Source organism: Leopardus geoffroyi, chromosome D1 (assembly GCF_018350155.1).
Source record: "Leopardus geoffroyi isolate Oge1 chromosome D1, O.geoffroyi_Oge1_pat1.0, whole genome shotgun sequence".
In the NCBI taxonomy this organism is placed as follows: domain Eukaryota; kingdom Metazoa; phylum Chordata; class Mammalia; order Carnivora; family Felidae; genus Leopardus; species Leopardus geoffroyi.
The window spans coordinates 53367565-53382307 of record NC_059329.1 but is presented as its reverse complement, the minus strand read 5'-3'; the positions used below and the strand labels follow the sequence as shown (position 1 = coordinate 53382307).

Genomic DNA, 14743 nt, shown 5'->3' with positions numbered 1-14743 from the left:
GTTTGGTAACACAATAACCAGAATAAAGGATAACAATGATAGCCGTGTCCATTTAAGACTTCATAATAGTCTTGTTATTTGCTGCATACCTCACATACTTTATTTCACACTGAAGTCTAACAACACTTATGAAGGAGGTATTATTATCATCCCTATTTTATGCATGGGGCAGAAGGGAAACTCAGAAGTTAAATCATTTGCTAAAGGTCTCAGCTGGTCGTGGTGGAGCCAAAATTCAAACCCACGTTCTTAACGCCTCTGCTCTCGAGCCCACCAATCACATGGATTCACCGGGTGGGAAAGGTGGGGCACTTAGCACAGCACCTGGCTCCCCGCAAGGATGCGGTAATGGGATTCGGTCTTCTATTACACAGTCCCTCCTTGGTTCCTGAGGCTGGCCCCGCCGCCTTCTCCCCTCTCAAGGAGCTCTGAAATGAGTGCTCCTTCTGGAGTACAGGGCAGCACACCTGCCCTCAGTCCACACTGCTCACTCCATTCCCATCTGAAACTCCGGGGAAATCGAGTCTTCTGGAGAGGCTGCTCCATGAGAAGGGTGGGGGGTAGAGAAGGGCCCCTCGCACTAGCTCTGTCCTTGAAGAGAGGAAGAGAGCCTTGTCTTCCACCACTGCCCCCTGCAGCAGACCCTGCCTGCTGTTCCCTCTCCCTGTCCCCCAGGCACCTGGTCACACGTGGAGGGTATGGACGATGTATGCTGAGAACTCTCTAGCACAGGACCCCACACAGAATGCACTCCTGGGAATGTCTGCTGAATGAATGAATGAATGAATGTTTGAAGAAATAAATGCTTCAAAGCCACACATTTAGGCTGGGAGCATTTGGTTGCATACAAATAACTGACATGCAAAGTTTGACCATCCAGGCTCCTCCTAACACCTCCTCATCTGCGCGGGCTGCCATGACTGAGCACCACGGCGTGGGTGCCTTAAACAACAGACATTTCCTTCTCATTGTTCTGGAGTCTGGAAAGCCCAAGATCAAGGTTCCTACAGGGTTTGGTTTCTGGTGAGAACTCTCTTCCTGACCTGCACACGGCCACCTTCTTGCTGTGTCACGCGGCAGTGAGCATGAGTGCTGCTGTCCCTTCCATAAGGGACATATGTCCTTTCATAAGGATCCTGGTTTCCTTCAGGTTTCCTCCACCCTTTTGACCTCAGATGGCCTTCTGCAGTTCCTTAAAGAATCTATCTCCAACACAGTCACAGGGGGCATTAGGGCTTCAACAGATGACTTCCGGAGGGGACACCATTTAGTCTATAGCAGACCTGCAGATCCTAAAAGTAAAGCTCACTTCTGGGCAGAACCTGAGTGTGTAAATTTGCCTGGGCTCCTTGGGCGGGAGTCATCCTCTTTCTCCAGGAGAGTCCCCTGAGGCTCCCAGTTTGCATTACACTTCTGGAGCCCCATATACCCTGACATGCCGGCCTCCTTGCTCCCCTAATGGATGCTTGTTCCGGGGCAGGACTGTTCAGGCATGTGTCTGTCTCTCCAACAACCAACAGGTGGGCCGACTGCTTTCTTTTCTCCATGAGCCCTGGCACGATGTAAATCCTTAATAATAATTTGCTGAACTGAATTGGTTTTGAAGGGCAAACAAGCTTCATTTCTTCCCATATCACTCCAAATCAGAAAGCCCTTCCACTGTCCTCACTATAAATTAATGTGGTTTTGTTATGTTCAGAAGCCTCTGCTCCCAATAATGCCAGATGTTCACCACGGGCCCTGTATTTGGCATCGGGAATGCCCCGTGTCCCCTCAAGAACTGCGTTAGTTTACTGTGGCCAGAGCTCCCTGGCAGGAGGACAAAAGTAAACAGAGTGAGCAGAGAGCCCCAGGGAAGAAGAGCTTTGGCTATCGTGCCATGCTGAGTCAGACCCTGAACCTACCAGCAGTGGGAACAAGTAGAGGGTCACTGCAGGGTCCCCATGATAGGGATCTGGGCTTTGGAGGGATCACCCTGGGGCAGTGTGAGGATAGAGGAAAGGGAGAGATGGGGACGGGGGCAGGGATGCCAGTGAGGACACTACTGCAGTGGTCTACAGGAGAAAAGACATAGTAGGAAATATTTTGGCTAAGGAGAGCAAAATTTGCAAAACTAGAAAATAGGTTAAGTATCATCTCAACCTCCATTTTTGCTCATTCTCAAGATGACAGCAGACAAGTGATCACAACATAAATTTTGATCGGGTAACTTCTTTACCACCTAAAAACATACCCCATTCTTTGCCAAAGGTGAAAAGGGGAGACCAGTAAATACTTAACACTCCCTATAATCTCAGTGTTTAAGATGTTATCCCATCTTGCGGTTGAAACATCTCCCAGATTGCTATTTTTCCTCCCATTTTACAGATGGGCAACCGGGCATGAAAAGCGAGCCCAGATGAGGTCACACAGCTAGTGTGGTGGAACCCTGCTTCAGACCAGGTGTATATTCCCCCAAGAGCCTCCACTGTGGCAGCTAAAGAGAGGTCTCTGGAAGTGCAAATATATGTATGACTGCTGTTACTGTGTGCAGCAGCTTCCCAGAGTTATTTATAGAAACGTGATCTGTTCGGAAGAGAAGGAGTGAAGGCTAAATGAATTACCAGTCATTTTCCTCTCCTTTCAACTCTGGGGGGAAGGCCGGCTGACCAGAAGGAAAAGGCATCACGGCGTTTCATCTGGTACCAGATATCAGCACTCGGTTCCTGGAACTATGGGGAATGGAAGCAATGCAGGGAGCTCCAGCAAGGAAGGCTGGGGTTCTGTTTCCAAAACCCCCTGCTATGTTTGTTTAGCTGCCGCCTTGGGCTCGCTCCCCTACCTTGAATCTCTGGAAATCATGCAGGAGGGAGCGGAGGATTAAAGCTCTGGACTCCCAAACAGAGCTGTTATTTTTCCTCCTCCAAGCTTGGAGGGGTGGCCATGCAGGAATCTGCCTTCCTTTCGAAGATATGTGGCCCAAACCTTTCGGATTCCAGAAAGGGAAGAAGAAACTAACATTCTTTGGGTACCTATTATGTAGCAGTCATCATGCTAGAAGCCTTGGCCATATTTTCTCATATGCATAATTTTGTGAAGTACTATTCAAAATAACATTAATTTTACAGAGGAGGAAACAGATCCAGAGAAGTTAAGCAACTTACTTGCCTGTGGCCACACAGCACAGTAGAGATCTGTAGGTCTCCATATTTTTCTCTCCCGTGACTCTATATTGTGCTGTTTCTGTTTTTCTTCTGGCTTGGGTCCTTTTAGGTCTTTTAGAGCAAAGTGAATTTTTTTTTTTTTTTCAGTTGTTTAATCTCAAGCACCTATATAAATAATGGCAGTTCAGAGGGAGAGAGAGGAGGGGAGAAAGTAGAGGAAGGTGGGGGAGGAAGGAAGTCACATGGTTTCCTGGTCCAAACTGGGAGCCATTAACCAGTCCAGTGATGGGGGATCCAGCTGAGCTCAGAGCCCCCGGCTCAGACCTGATGACAGGGGCAGAAGGCAGGGGGGGGGGGGTCTAAGGGGACAGTGGGAACAGATCGCTCAAGAGAAGACCACACTTAGGAAAGGCAAGAAGGGTAGGTTCTGAGAGCAGCAAGAGATGTTTATTCTGCAAGTCAGCAGGCTGCAGGGAGCAGCACTGAAAGCTGAGACAGAGTACCGGAGAAAGCCAAGGGGCAAGTTATCCCATGGATGCGATTTTGGTGGCCTATGGCACAAAGGGACTTTAAAGCACTCTGGGTCACATGTAGGACAGATGCTTTCAACCTTTTAGGTGATGTCCACGTGGAAGTCTCAGCTTAGTTCCGGTGTGTGTGTGTTTTTTTTTAACACCTAACACTTGCCAATGCCCCTACTTAACAAAGAGGAGCAACTCTCTGCTCTGTCCTTGAGCAGGCATTCTCTCCCCAGAATGTGACAACTGCTTCCACTGTCTTTATTTCTATAGCTACCTTCTATTTATGGCAAGTGAGTTGCAACAGAAGCACAAAATTTTCTTTTAAAATAAATGCAGTCACCTCAGGAAAAAAATAATAATAACAATTTTGGTTAAAGGAGGCAGGAAAGAGTAGCGTAGGTGGGCACGCACAGCTATAGTACAGACCATGGCAGTGATGCACACGTGTATTGGGCTTGGGCAATGGTGATGTAATCCGGTTCCCCCACTGCCCAGACTGGGAAGCCAAGGGAGCCCAGGCTCCTGCAGGGTCGCACTGCAGGCCAGAGGCAGAGCTGGGCTCAGGGGCCAGGTCCTGCTGCTCCCCGACACCAGCCTCCTCACAAACAGGTGTCTGGGACAACTCAGGTGGGTCATGGTGAGGCCTCTCTCCAGGTGAGGTTTACAACCAGCAAGCTGAGCTTCTGTGGATGGCGGTGGGCCTCACAGGTTGGACCGACCCACCGTGAGCAAATCCAAACCTGGCTCAAAGCTGTGTACCAAACAGGCATCTCTGTGCCAAGCTGCTTCTCTCTGTGCATGTGTGTCCTCCAGGGCATGATGGTGCTCCCAGCACTTCTCATTGGGCCAACCTCACAGCAATGTGCTGCGGATCCCACGAGGTGACAGATGTGAATGCCCTCTGGGAATGTGGGGGCCACACAAGGGTTAGTTGTACTGATCTCCCAAACTTTCCATGACCTCCCTCCAGGCACCTCTTCAATAGTCTGGGCCCCGAAGTGTCAGGAGATGCTCTATGACACAGTCTGGTGTCCACAGGGCCTCATGAAGCAGGTCACTAACATTTCAACGGGGACACAAACCAGGCTTAGTTTCCAGATGGAAAAAGCCCAGGCGCATGGCTAACGTGCCTTCCTCAGGGGGTGGTCTAGGAATTCCTAGATCTAATCAAGCCATACACCAAAAATGTTATTTTTGTACCTTTTAATGCAATGGTATGTTGGGAAATTAGTGGAAAAGGAGCTGCAAAGAGTCTACAGTTGTGTCACGTGAGTGACTAATTAAAGGGCTCTGGTTCTCCCAGGACATTTAGTTACATTAATTCAAAATGTGACCTGTTTATTTTGCAAGGTCAGGAAGAAGACTTACCTCCTAGAAAGCCAATGTGGCAATTAAATTAGAATCACCAGAGTTTGCCTGAGGTAACGTATGAAAAAGGGCTTTGTAAACTGTACAAAAACAGAAGTCACCTCGGTGTGGTTGTCCCCACCGCCCCCAATTAGGGGGGCACGAATCGCCGGCCCCTGGTGGGAGGCCACAGGTGAAGTCTTGTTTAGTTGAGGGAGGCACCTGGTAAGGTGGAAAGGGCATGAAGTCTAGGGCCATGCTTTGAAGCTCGACTTTCCAGCACTTGGGCAAATCACTTCATCTCTGAGAGTCTCCACGCGTATACCGGGAACGTGGCTCATTGCACTGTTCTGAGGGGGCGTGGTTTTGTGTGTGTGGTGCGGGAGGAGGGCTGGAAGGAAGGAGGAAGAGTAAACATCAGCATTTTTCACTTCTGGTTGTAATACCTACAATGTGGTACTCAGTAGGGAGCATACAGCCTTGGAGAAGGCCCACCTCAAGGAACCTACAGTTGAACATGGAAATCAGACATGGATAATCAGGCCGCCAGACTGTTAAGGGGGAGTGTGAAGAGAAGGTGGCAGGGCATTAAGAAAGAAGGCCCACCCATCCGAGGGGCTACCAGGGAAGTTCCTTACGAACTCAGAGCAGCATGCTGAGTTCTGGATTCTGGAAGATTGCTCCTGAATTCCCCTGCAGCAAGACAGCCAGCCTGCCGGCCTGGCCCAGCCTCCTGAGCTCCCACATCAACAGCAGAGGGGGCTGGCCTTTCCAAGTAGCTGTTATGGATAAACAGCAATTTTTTTATGGAGCTGCCCAGCCAGCAACTTGCACCTGTATCATACCTTCTAGTTATCAAGCTATCTAGTTATCTCTATAACCATGGGCAAGTTACTAAGCCTTTGAGTCCTGGTACTCTCATCTTTAAAAAGGTGCAATTCAGAATCACCATCCATTAACCACCATTCCTAAATCCCCCAAACTCTAAGACCAAAAGTTCTATTAAAATTCTTTTCATGGTAAAACTTGAACTGACACAAGGCTCAGAGTCCTTTTTTAAAAAATTTTTTAAATCCCATGAGTCTTAGTATTCACTGCAGAAATACTGATGTGTTTGATTACCGTGGACCTTCTGAGCACTCTGGGAATGTTAGGAAAAATACATCACATGAACTGTATTTTCTTAAACCTGAAAACTTCTGAATTCTGAAAGGAATCTGACTCTAAGGGGTTCATCGAAGAGTTTTGATCCCATTGGTTTAATACCTATTTTATGGGGTCTCTCTGCTTAGAATGCTCTTTCCCCCCCATTTGTCCGGAAAACATCCACAGACATTTCAAATGTCACCGTGAATGAATGAATAAAGGAAGAAACCGATTTGTTTTGCTACTAGGAGTTAGGTAACTTAACTTCTCCACATAGCTGGTATAAGAACGGACAAGAGTATTTGAAATACAAGAGACTTAGAGGAGAGGTGAACAGAATTGCTTGAAGATTTCACACACCCCAATGTCCTTGACCTTTGGGACGGGGGAAACATCCAGATCCACGTACCTGCAGTTGACATGGAATAACTAAATTAGGTTCCATGAAATTCACAGCGAAAGGAGACAAAATGTCACTGAACACTTCTCAGTGGTAGGAAACAGGCACAATTTTGCCTTCTGATTTCACAAACTGACTAGAAAGGACCCGGGCAGACTCCCTCAGGGGAATCTGGATAGGTTCTAAATTAAGTTGAATTTTTTGTTTTGTTTTGTTTCGTTTTAAGAAAACACTTTTGGAAGGAGCTGGCATACGTAGCAGTGTTTCCCATTCAGAAAGAAAAATAAACACTCCTCCACTGGGTTGGAAGTCAAAACAAAATAATCCCAGCTGCTTAAGACCTGAGAAAGTCAATGAAACTGCCAAACAACAGTGATGTTGACCAGTGTGACCAGCCTGAGAAATCTGTAAGGAGAGGTGGGAAGGGCCCAGGGCAGAGTATGGGGAAGAGGGGAAAGAAAAGAAAAGGGGATGGGGGGGAAGCCATGGATGGCCCAGCATCCAGGGCTATCTCTCATGAAGCAGCACTAAAATGTAATGTCTAAGTCATTTGTACTTACTCATCTTTGAAACTTCAGTGTCCTCACAAAAACACAACTGAAAGATTCTACTCTATGGTATCAGACAGACCTGAGGTTCGAATCTATCAGTTAGAATCTGTGTGATTTAGGAAGTTACTTAACCTCTCTGGTCCTCTATGGCCTCAATGAGACTAAAAATCTTCACATCACAGGATAGATATGAAGATTCAATGAGATTCAACGTGATGCAATCAGATTCCAAAATTCAATGGGATTAAACACCTGTCACATAATAGGTACTTCATAAAGATTTGTGAAGCAATAGGAATCTAACAATTTGTAGTTCTTTTTTTTTTCTTAAAAGTTTATTTATTTGGAGACAGACAGAAAGGGAGTGGGGGAGGAGCATAGAAAGAGCAGAGCAGAGTATCTGAAGCAGGCTCTGTGCTAAGAGTAGACAGCCTGATGCGGGGCTTGAACTCACAAACTGTAAGATCATGACCTGAGCTGAAGGCAGACACTTAACTGACTGAGCCACCAGGCAGCCCGCTTGTAATTCTTTTAAAAAAATTCTCTTAAAAATCTTTAAGTTGGGGCACCTAGGTGGCTCAGTCGGTTGGGCGGCTGATTTCGGCTCAGGTCATGATCTCACAGCTCGTGAGTTCAAGCCCCGCGTCGGGCTCTGTGCTGACAGCTCAGAGCCTGGAGCCTGTTTTGGATTCTGTGTCTCCCTCTCTCTCTGCCCCTCCTACGCTCACGCTCTGTCTCTCTCTCTCTCTCAAAAATAAATAAACATTAAAAAAAATTTAAAAAAAACTTTAAGTTTTTTTTTTTTTTTTGGTGGAATTCCTCTTCTCTTCTCCAGTCTCCTGCTAAGGAGGACGCACAGAAATAATGGGACCTGGCATTGGAAACAAATCAAAACAAATGGGGGCCAGGTGGGAGGAAGAAGACAGGAGATTCTGGAATCAAGCAGGCTTGGATCTGAAATCTTTAACATGCCCCTTCAAAGCACTGGAGCTATGGGCAAGTTACCGGCCCTTGCTGGGCCTCAGTTTCCTGGCAGAAAAATAGAAATAAATGGAAGCTCAGATAAGTTAATGCATGTAGAGAAAGACTTACACACAGAAGGTGCTCGTTGCATGTCAATTCTCCCCCGACCTCTACCTCCCCTTGGCTTTGAGAAACTGACATCTTTCTCTGAGTTTTTATTCCCTGACCCTCTTTTTTTATTTATTTATTTATTTATTTTTTAAATTTTTTTTTTCAACGTTTATTTATTTTTGGGACAGAGAGAGACAGAGCATGAACGGGGGAGGGGCAGAGAGAGAGGGAGACACAGAATCGGAAACAGGCTCCAGGCTCTGAGCCATCAGCCCAGAGCCTGACGCGGGGCTCGAACTCACAGAGCGTGAGATCGTGACCTGGCTGAAGTCGGACGCCCAACCGACTGCGCCACCCAGGCGCCCCACCCTGACCCTCTTAAGTATTACCCTCCAGGTTTTAAAAGTCTCTGTACTTCAGAATTTAGATTATGACAATTCACGGAACGCTTAATATTTATTCTAAAAATTTCTCTGGAGTAGGGACAAATACCTACCTGATCCTAACCACTTCCTTAACTTTTCAGCTGTGATGAGTTGATATTTGAGCGCAATCTTTCTTTATATATATCAGTGTTTTCTAGATGGTTGTCCTTGGGGGCGGATTAGGACTTTGATGACAGAAAGAGCTCCTTCGCCTGTTTTCTTTCGTGCAGGGACAATGAGCTGTTCTGTAATGCCCCACGCGTTCGCCTTGCACTTTACACGGGGATTTTGGCAGGGCAGCTTTGAGGCGTCGCGGCCCTGAGACCACAGCCCTGTGCTGGAGTTGACACAGCTGTAGGCAGAGGGCCTCTGGGGAGCCCCTGGAGCGAGCAGCCCGAGCTCCTGGGGAGGCTGCTTTCCAGAGGGTCAGCCCTCCTGCGCCCTCCAGTGCAGGGCGCTGAGTCAGCTCCCACCAAAGGAAGCCGCTTCCTTTCCCCCCCAGATAGGAGCCCGAGGGGCTGCCTTTGTCATTTAAAGTACTTTGGGAATTAAGTGTCTGGGGAAGCCTGCCTCAGAAAGAGCTTCAGTAATTCATCCCTTTAGGGTGGTCTCTAAAGTCTTCGGATCGCTGCAAGGGAATGGGGCTGTGGCCATAGGGAAGGGAAAGAGGGACGTCTGTCATCTTCACCGATTTTTTTTTCAAGTAGGCTTCATGCCCAGCGCGCAGCCCAACCTGGGGCTTGAATTCATGACCCTGAGATCAAGACCTGAGCTGAGATCAAGAGTCCCGTGCTTAACTAGCTGAGCCATCCAGGCACCCCACCTTTACCATTTTTTTTTTTAACATCGATTTATTTTCGAGAGACAGTGAGAGACAGAGCATGAGCAGGGGAGGGAAAGAGAGAGAGGGCAGACACAGAATATGACACAGGTTCCAGGCTCTGAGCTGTCAGCACAGAGGCTGACATGGGGCTCGAACTCACAAACCATAAGATCAGGACCTGAGCCGAAGTCAGACACTTAACCGACTAAGCCACTAAGGCGCCCCACCTTGACCATTCTTAAACTCTATAGCAACCTTGGAAGCTTTTCCCCATTTCACAGATAAAGCAACTGATGGTCTGGGAGGTTAGGTACTTTGCCCGGGGTCACATATCTGGGACCTCATTTCAGAAAGCTGGACCCCATGGTCCTTGCTTTCTTGGCTGCACTTGGTCCTCAAAGAGTTTGTATCTCTTGCTCATTCATTTATTTGCTCATTAAGTCAGCACTGCACAAAAAGTGCCTGTAAGGCCATGCACCAAACTGTTAAAAGTGGTTACCTCTGGGAGGAGGGATTACAAGAGAACTTTGCTTTTTACCATTCTGTATTGTCTGAATGTTAACAAGCATTGTTACTTTTATAATCGACAAAACAATAAAGATAATCCTATTAAAATAACTTCACATTTCTTTCATGAAAACAAATCAAACAAAACCTTCAAAACATATATCGGGTCCAATACGTGGCAGGGTCCAGTCGTCTCCACGCACTAGTGCTGGGTTTATGGCAGTATCAGCAAGTCCTTTTGCTCATAGAAGACCGCTCAGTTTGGGGTTTCAGGGGGACAGGAAGGTAGCAGGCAGGGTCCAGCTGTGGAGTGAGACTCACTGGCTCTCTAATGACTCACCGGCTCTCTCATGACTCACCAACCCAGAGCAGCAGGCTACCAAAAACCCAGACTCTCCCTTTGGTCAAGGGACACATTGATAACCAACCTTTAGTGACACACTCAGAGCGAAACCCCAGAGAAGGAATCAGAAGTGTCTCCAGGTCCCCTGGAGGCAGGAAGAGCACAGAGGAGCAGAACTGAGCAGAAAGCTTGTAGGCCAAAGTTCCCCCATCTTCCTGGCACATCAATAATGCACTAATGCTATCAATTTGCTGCAGAACTTACAACAAAGTGATTCTTCTTGTTCAGTTATTTAGCAAAGGGAGAGATTAAAGACTTTAATCTCCTGCCTTTTCTTTTACCTGCAAGGCTTATTTACCCAGAAATGAACAAAAAATATCATCGTACGTGTGTGTGTATTTTTTTTTTTTTTTTTTGCAAGTAAGCTTAAGAAAGCTACTGGCTGGCACACCTCTCTCAGTACCACATGACATTCATATATTCAGAGTACCTTAGAGATTGCTCCTTCACTGGAAAGATGGGAAACTGATGCCTAGAGAGAGAGACAGTCATTTGCCCAGGACAAGTAGCCAGGGAGCCACAGAGCTGGTCTTGTGCACAGGTTTCCTACCTCCTAGTCCAGGGTTCCTGTTTCTGTGCATAGTTTAAAACATGAGCAGGTAAAATGTATAGAGAAGCAGTGACACCAAACCACCAAAAGGACAATGTCACTCTCAGAGAGCACAAAGGTTAAATAGTCCCCGGAGGATGGTTTGGCTTTTGGTTACAGAGAATGTAGGGCCTGAGATTTTGGCAGAAGAGAACCACTAAGTCCAAAGACCTGCTGTCTGATTTTCAAAGAGCGTAGAGGCTGTATATTATTCCCTCTCTTGGAGGCTTCTAGGCATCCTTGCAAAGAAGTAGACTGGCCTCTGCTGGACACAGAGAGGGCAAGACCTTGACCCATGTCACACAGCACCTGACCAGGTGCTGAAACCTGGGGCTGCTAGCTCTAAGTCTACGTAGGGCTCTGCCACCATACCCTCCCATACCTCTTCTCCGTAAGAGTCAGGGCACAACGAAGACGAATAGTGTTCATTATGGACAGATCCATGCTTGTGCCCAGCGGCTCTCTCTGCAACCAGCATTCAGCCCTGCAGCAGCTTGGGGCTTCAGGGCCCTCTCTCTCCTGGCAGTTTGAAAGTCAAGAACTTTCAAAGCCAGTGCTGGGCTCCAGGTGGTATCCTTTCTCTCAGCTTTCTCATGGTTAATGGGGACACTATAGCACCAGTTTCTTAGGCTGGGTTGTGAGGAGAATCCAGCAAAGCAACAAGTGGTGGTGGCACAGTCCTGGACAGAGTAGGTGGCCAATCGGTGCTATTTTTGTTTTAGCCTTTCTTTTCTTTTTCTGTTTGGATCTTTGTTTCTGTGGCTTTGCCTGCCTTGGTCTCCACCTGAGGCTTCTGCCTCGGGTCTGTCTGTGCATCTCTGTCCCTGCAGCTCTATCCAGACGTTTGTCATGGGAATGGGGACAGCAATCCCTTCACAACCGCCCCCCCCCGCCCCCCGCACATCCCAGCGGCGCAGCGGGGCAGGAGCCGCGCTGCCTGAGCTGCGGAGCCGAACCAGGTCCCCGAAAACCCCGAGCCCCCCATGCACCAGGCCCCTCCGCCCCTGCAAGCGGCCCAAGCAGGCAGATTAATCAGCATCACCAACGAAAGGGAAAAAAACAACAACAAAAAACCCACAGAAGTTAGGAAGAGAGAGGGACTTACCGTTCGCCGCGACCCCCAGGCTGGCGGAGCCACTTTTAACTAAGAATGAATTAGGGACAAACTCTTCCTCAGAGTCTGAGTCCGGGGTTGGCTGGGCCACACCGCTGCCTAGCAACCGCCTCTGGCTCTCATTGGCCGGAGGGGAGGGGGGCGGGGAGGGGGACTGCTCAATAGGGGTTGATGAAGCGGATGAACAATGCAAGGGAGCACCTGCGAACCACAAAGACAAACACAGACAGAAAAAAAATAATGAAAATTGGTTTCGAGGCACACGGGGAGGGGGAGGGAGCAAAATAAAACACGCATCAACGGGGGAAGGGGCTCCCAACAGGGGGGCGATCTACTGCACACGTGGTCCGGGGGGCGGGGCTGATGCCTCCGCAAAGGTAGTTGGTGCAAACTTCTTCTGCAGAGCCGGGCCTAGGCGCAGAAAAGTCTGCGCGGCTTGCCAACAGGGCAGCCCGCGGAAACACACGGGAAGCCCTACCCGCTTTGCCTGTTCTCTGAGAGAGGCCTGAAAACCTGGAGTCTGGTTCTGGGTGGCTGTGCTAGCTATCAAGCAGCAACCCCGCTCTGAGCCTCAGTGGCCCCGCTGGTAAAATGAGCAGCCACACTGGGTGATCGCTGAGTTCCTGCAAGCTGGCCATTCTGTGATGTCACTCAAGTGAAACGATGTTCTCATTAGTGAGATTTTTTTTAATCGGACATGCCTGGAAAAGGCTCTGGGTCTCATAAAAGATAGAGCCGGAGAGAATGACCTCGGGCTGCCTCCACCGCTGGCATTCTAAGATTTTAACACACTATTTTACTTTTTCTAAGAATCTGACATTTTAAGATTCTTAAATCCTGCCATTTTCTGCAAACTCCCTGAGAGCAAGAGCATTAGCAGTCTTTTTCACTTCTTTATCCCTGGAGTCTAGCACAGCGCCTGGCATGCAGTAGGCACTAATGAAATATTTGCTGGATGGGAGAGTTGCAGGTGTCTAACATATTAGGATCCTCAAGTTCTAACCATCTCAGATAAGATAATTCTATAATTTTAGGGCACTAATATTCTATGAGTTCCAAGATACACTGAGTCAGTGTATTTTGACTCCAAGTTTCTAACATGTCAGGGTCCTAAGATTCTAAAACCCCAGTTTTGTGAGCACATTCCCAACTCTTCAGAAGGAGAAGGTGATGGCCTGGGAAAAGAGCTTTGAGATCAGGCAATTTGCAGTTCTACCTGTGGCTGGCCTTCAGACATGTGCAGTACATCGTCCACAAGAGAGGGAACATAAGCACAGACAGATAACAGTATACAGTACAAGACAATGCATCCACTTGACGGCAAGGGCTGCTTCTTTTCTTCCACCTTGACTGAGAGAAGCCTTAAAACATAATCCGATCTACCCAGCTTTGCAAAGAGGCTGAACCTTAGGAAACATAACGTAGCCCGGACAAGTCATCATAAAATCTGGCAGAGCTTTAAGGGAGAGGTGGCACAGAGACCAGCTAATTGTTGGGGGGAGGGGAAGCTTTTTGTGGTCTACCAAGAGAAGCTCTCTCAGGTCACAGCCACCAAATCCTGCAGGATTCTGTAGTTTTCATGACTCTTATGTCAAACCCTGAGCCTAACCACGTGTGATGACATTTTACAGATGTGCTGTATACACCATCTGGTTCATGGTAGAAATTTAGTAAGAGCAGTTGAGATAGCCGGGATCAATGACCATGGTGCAACCTCTGAATGGCTCTATGTTCTGGTTTCTTTACCTAAAACATCCAGGCTAGGATTCTCTTCAAAATCATCCAAACCAAGGATTCCCAATTCACCTTGTGAGAACCTTCGCTGACACCACTTACTACACAGCATGCTAAGGTGATCAGCCTTGACTTGATCCAGCCTTGACTTGAGTTCTGGTATCACATTTGCCATACTGTATTTGTAGTTATCTGTAGTTGTCTCCCACATAAAAGTATAGGGCATATTCTTGGGGGATAGTACATTCTTGGAGTAGGTTGTGGAGTTCAACAGAATCGGGGTATCCTTCATGACCTAGCCTCCTATTAGCTGTCTGATCTTGGGAAAATGACTTCCAGTTTCTTGTTTGTAAGCTGGGTACCTCTCCCCTTTCACACAGTTGTTGTGAGGACTAAGGATACCATATCTGAGCACGCAGTATGCATGAGCAAGTAGGAGCCCAGGGTCAGTGCTCACCAAATGCTCATTCAATTGAATGAATCCCCCCACCCCAGCCAACCCCCCCCCCCCCCCGCCGCCCGTCCCCCGGCACCAAGAACCTCATTCATGATTCTGCTTCCTTTGCAGTCCCAGTTTTGGAAAGATTTTATCTAGCAGGCTGCATTTATTAAGCAAATATACATTCATTTCCTCCTCTTTTATTAGTCAAAGACATCTTATAATCTCCAATCAGAGCTTCTGATGAGCTCGGGATAGCCGGTATCATACCATGCTGAGTTGTTAGAATTTCAGACAAAAGTTAAGAAACACGATATGTTGTTCTAGGGGGGCTAGTTACAGCCTCTTCCTAAGTACATCTGTCAGGCTTTATGAAATAAATAGTTCCAGAACTAAGTAAATTGTTCCATCACAAACTTCAGGGACCCAAGGTTGGGAACAACACAGTGCCCTCCTGGGCCTCATGCCTGTTTCTTCTGCCTTCCATCCAACCTCCAGGTCTCCCTCACCTCGGGTCTCAGCATTGC

The 14743-nt window shown here is 47.8% G+C and overlaps 1 protein-coding gene across 6 annotated transcripts in view; it reads right to left on the bottom strand.

Annotated features, from left to right (window-relative positions):
- The window catches only part of TENM4 (teneurin transmembrane protein 4), a 2911279-nt gene that overhangs the window by 276271 nt on the left and 2620265 nt on the right, over positions 1–14743 (bottom strand). For 5 of the 6 annotated variants that reach the window (XM_045483835.1, XM_045483839.1, XM_045483838.1 and 2 more), the window contains one exon: positions 12035–12244. The exons of the other annotated variant lie outside the window; for it this stretch is intronic. In XM_045483835.1, coding sequence (XP_045339791.1) covers positions 12035–12244 — 210 coding nt within the window. The remainder of the gene's footprint in view (positions 1–12034; positions 12245–14743) is intronic. 6 annotated transcript variants of the gene reach the window in all.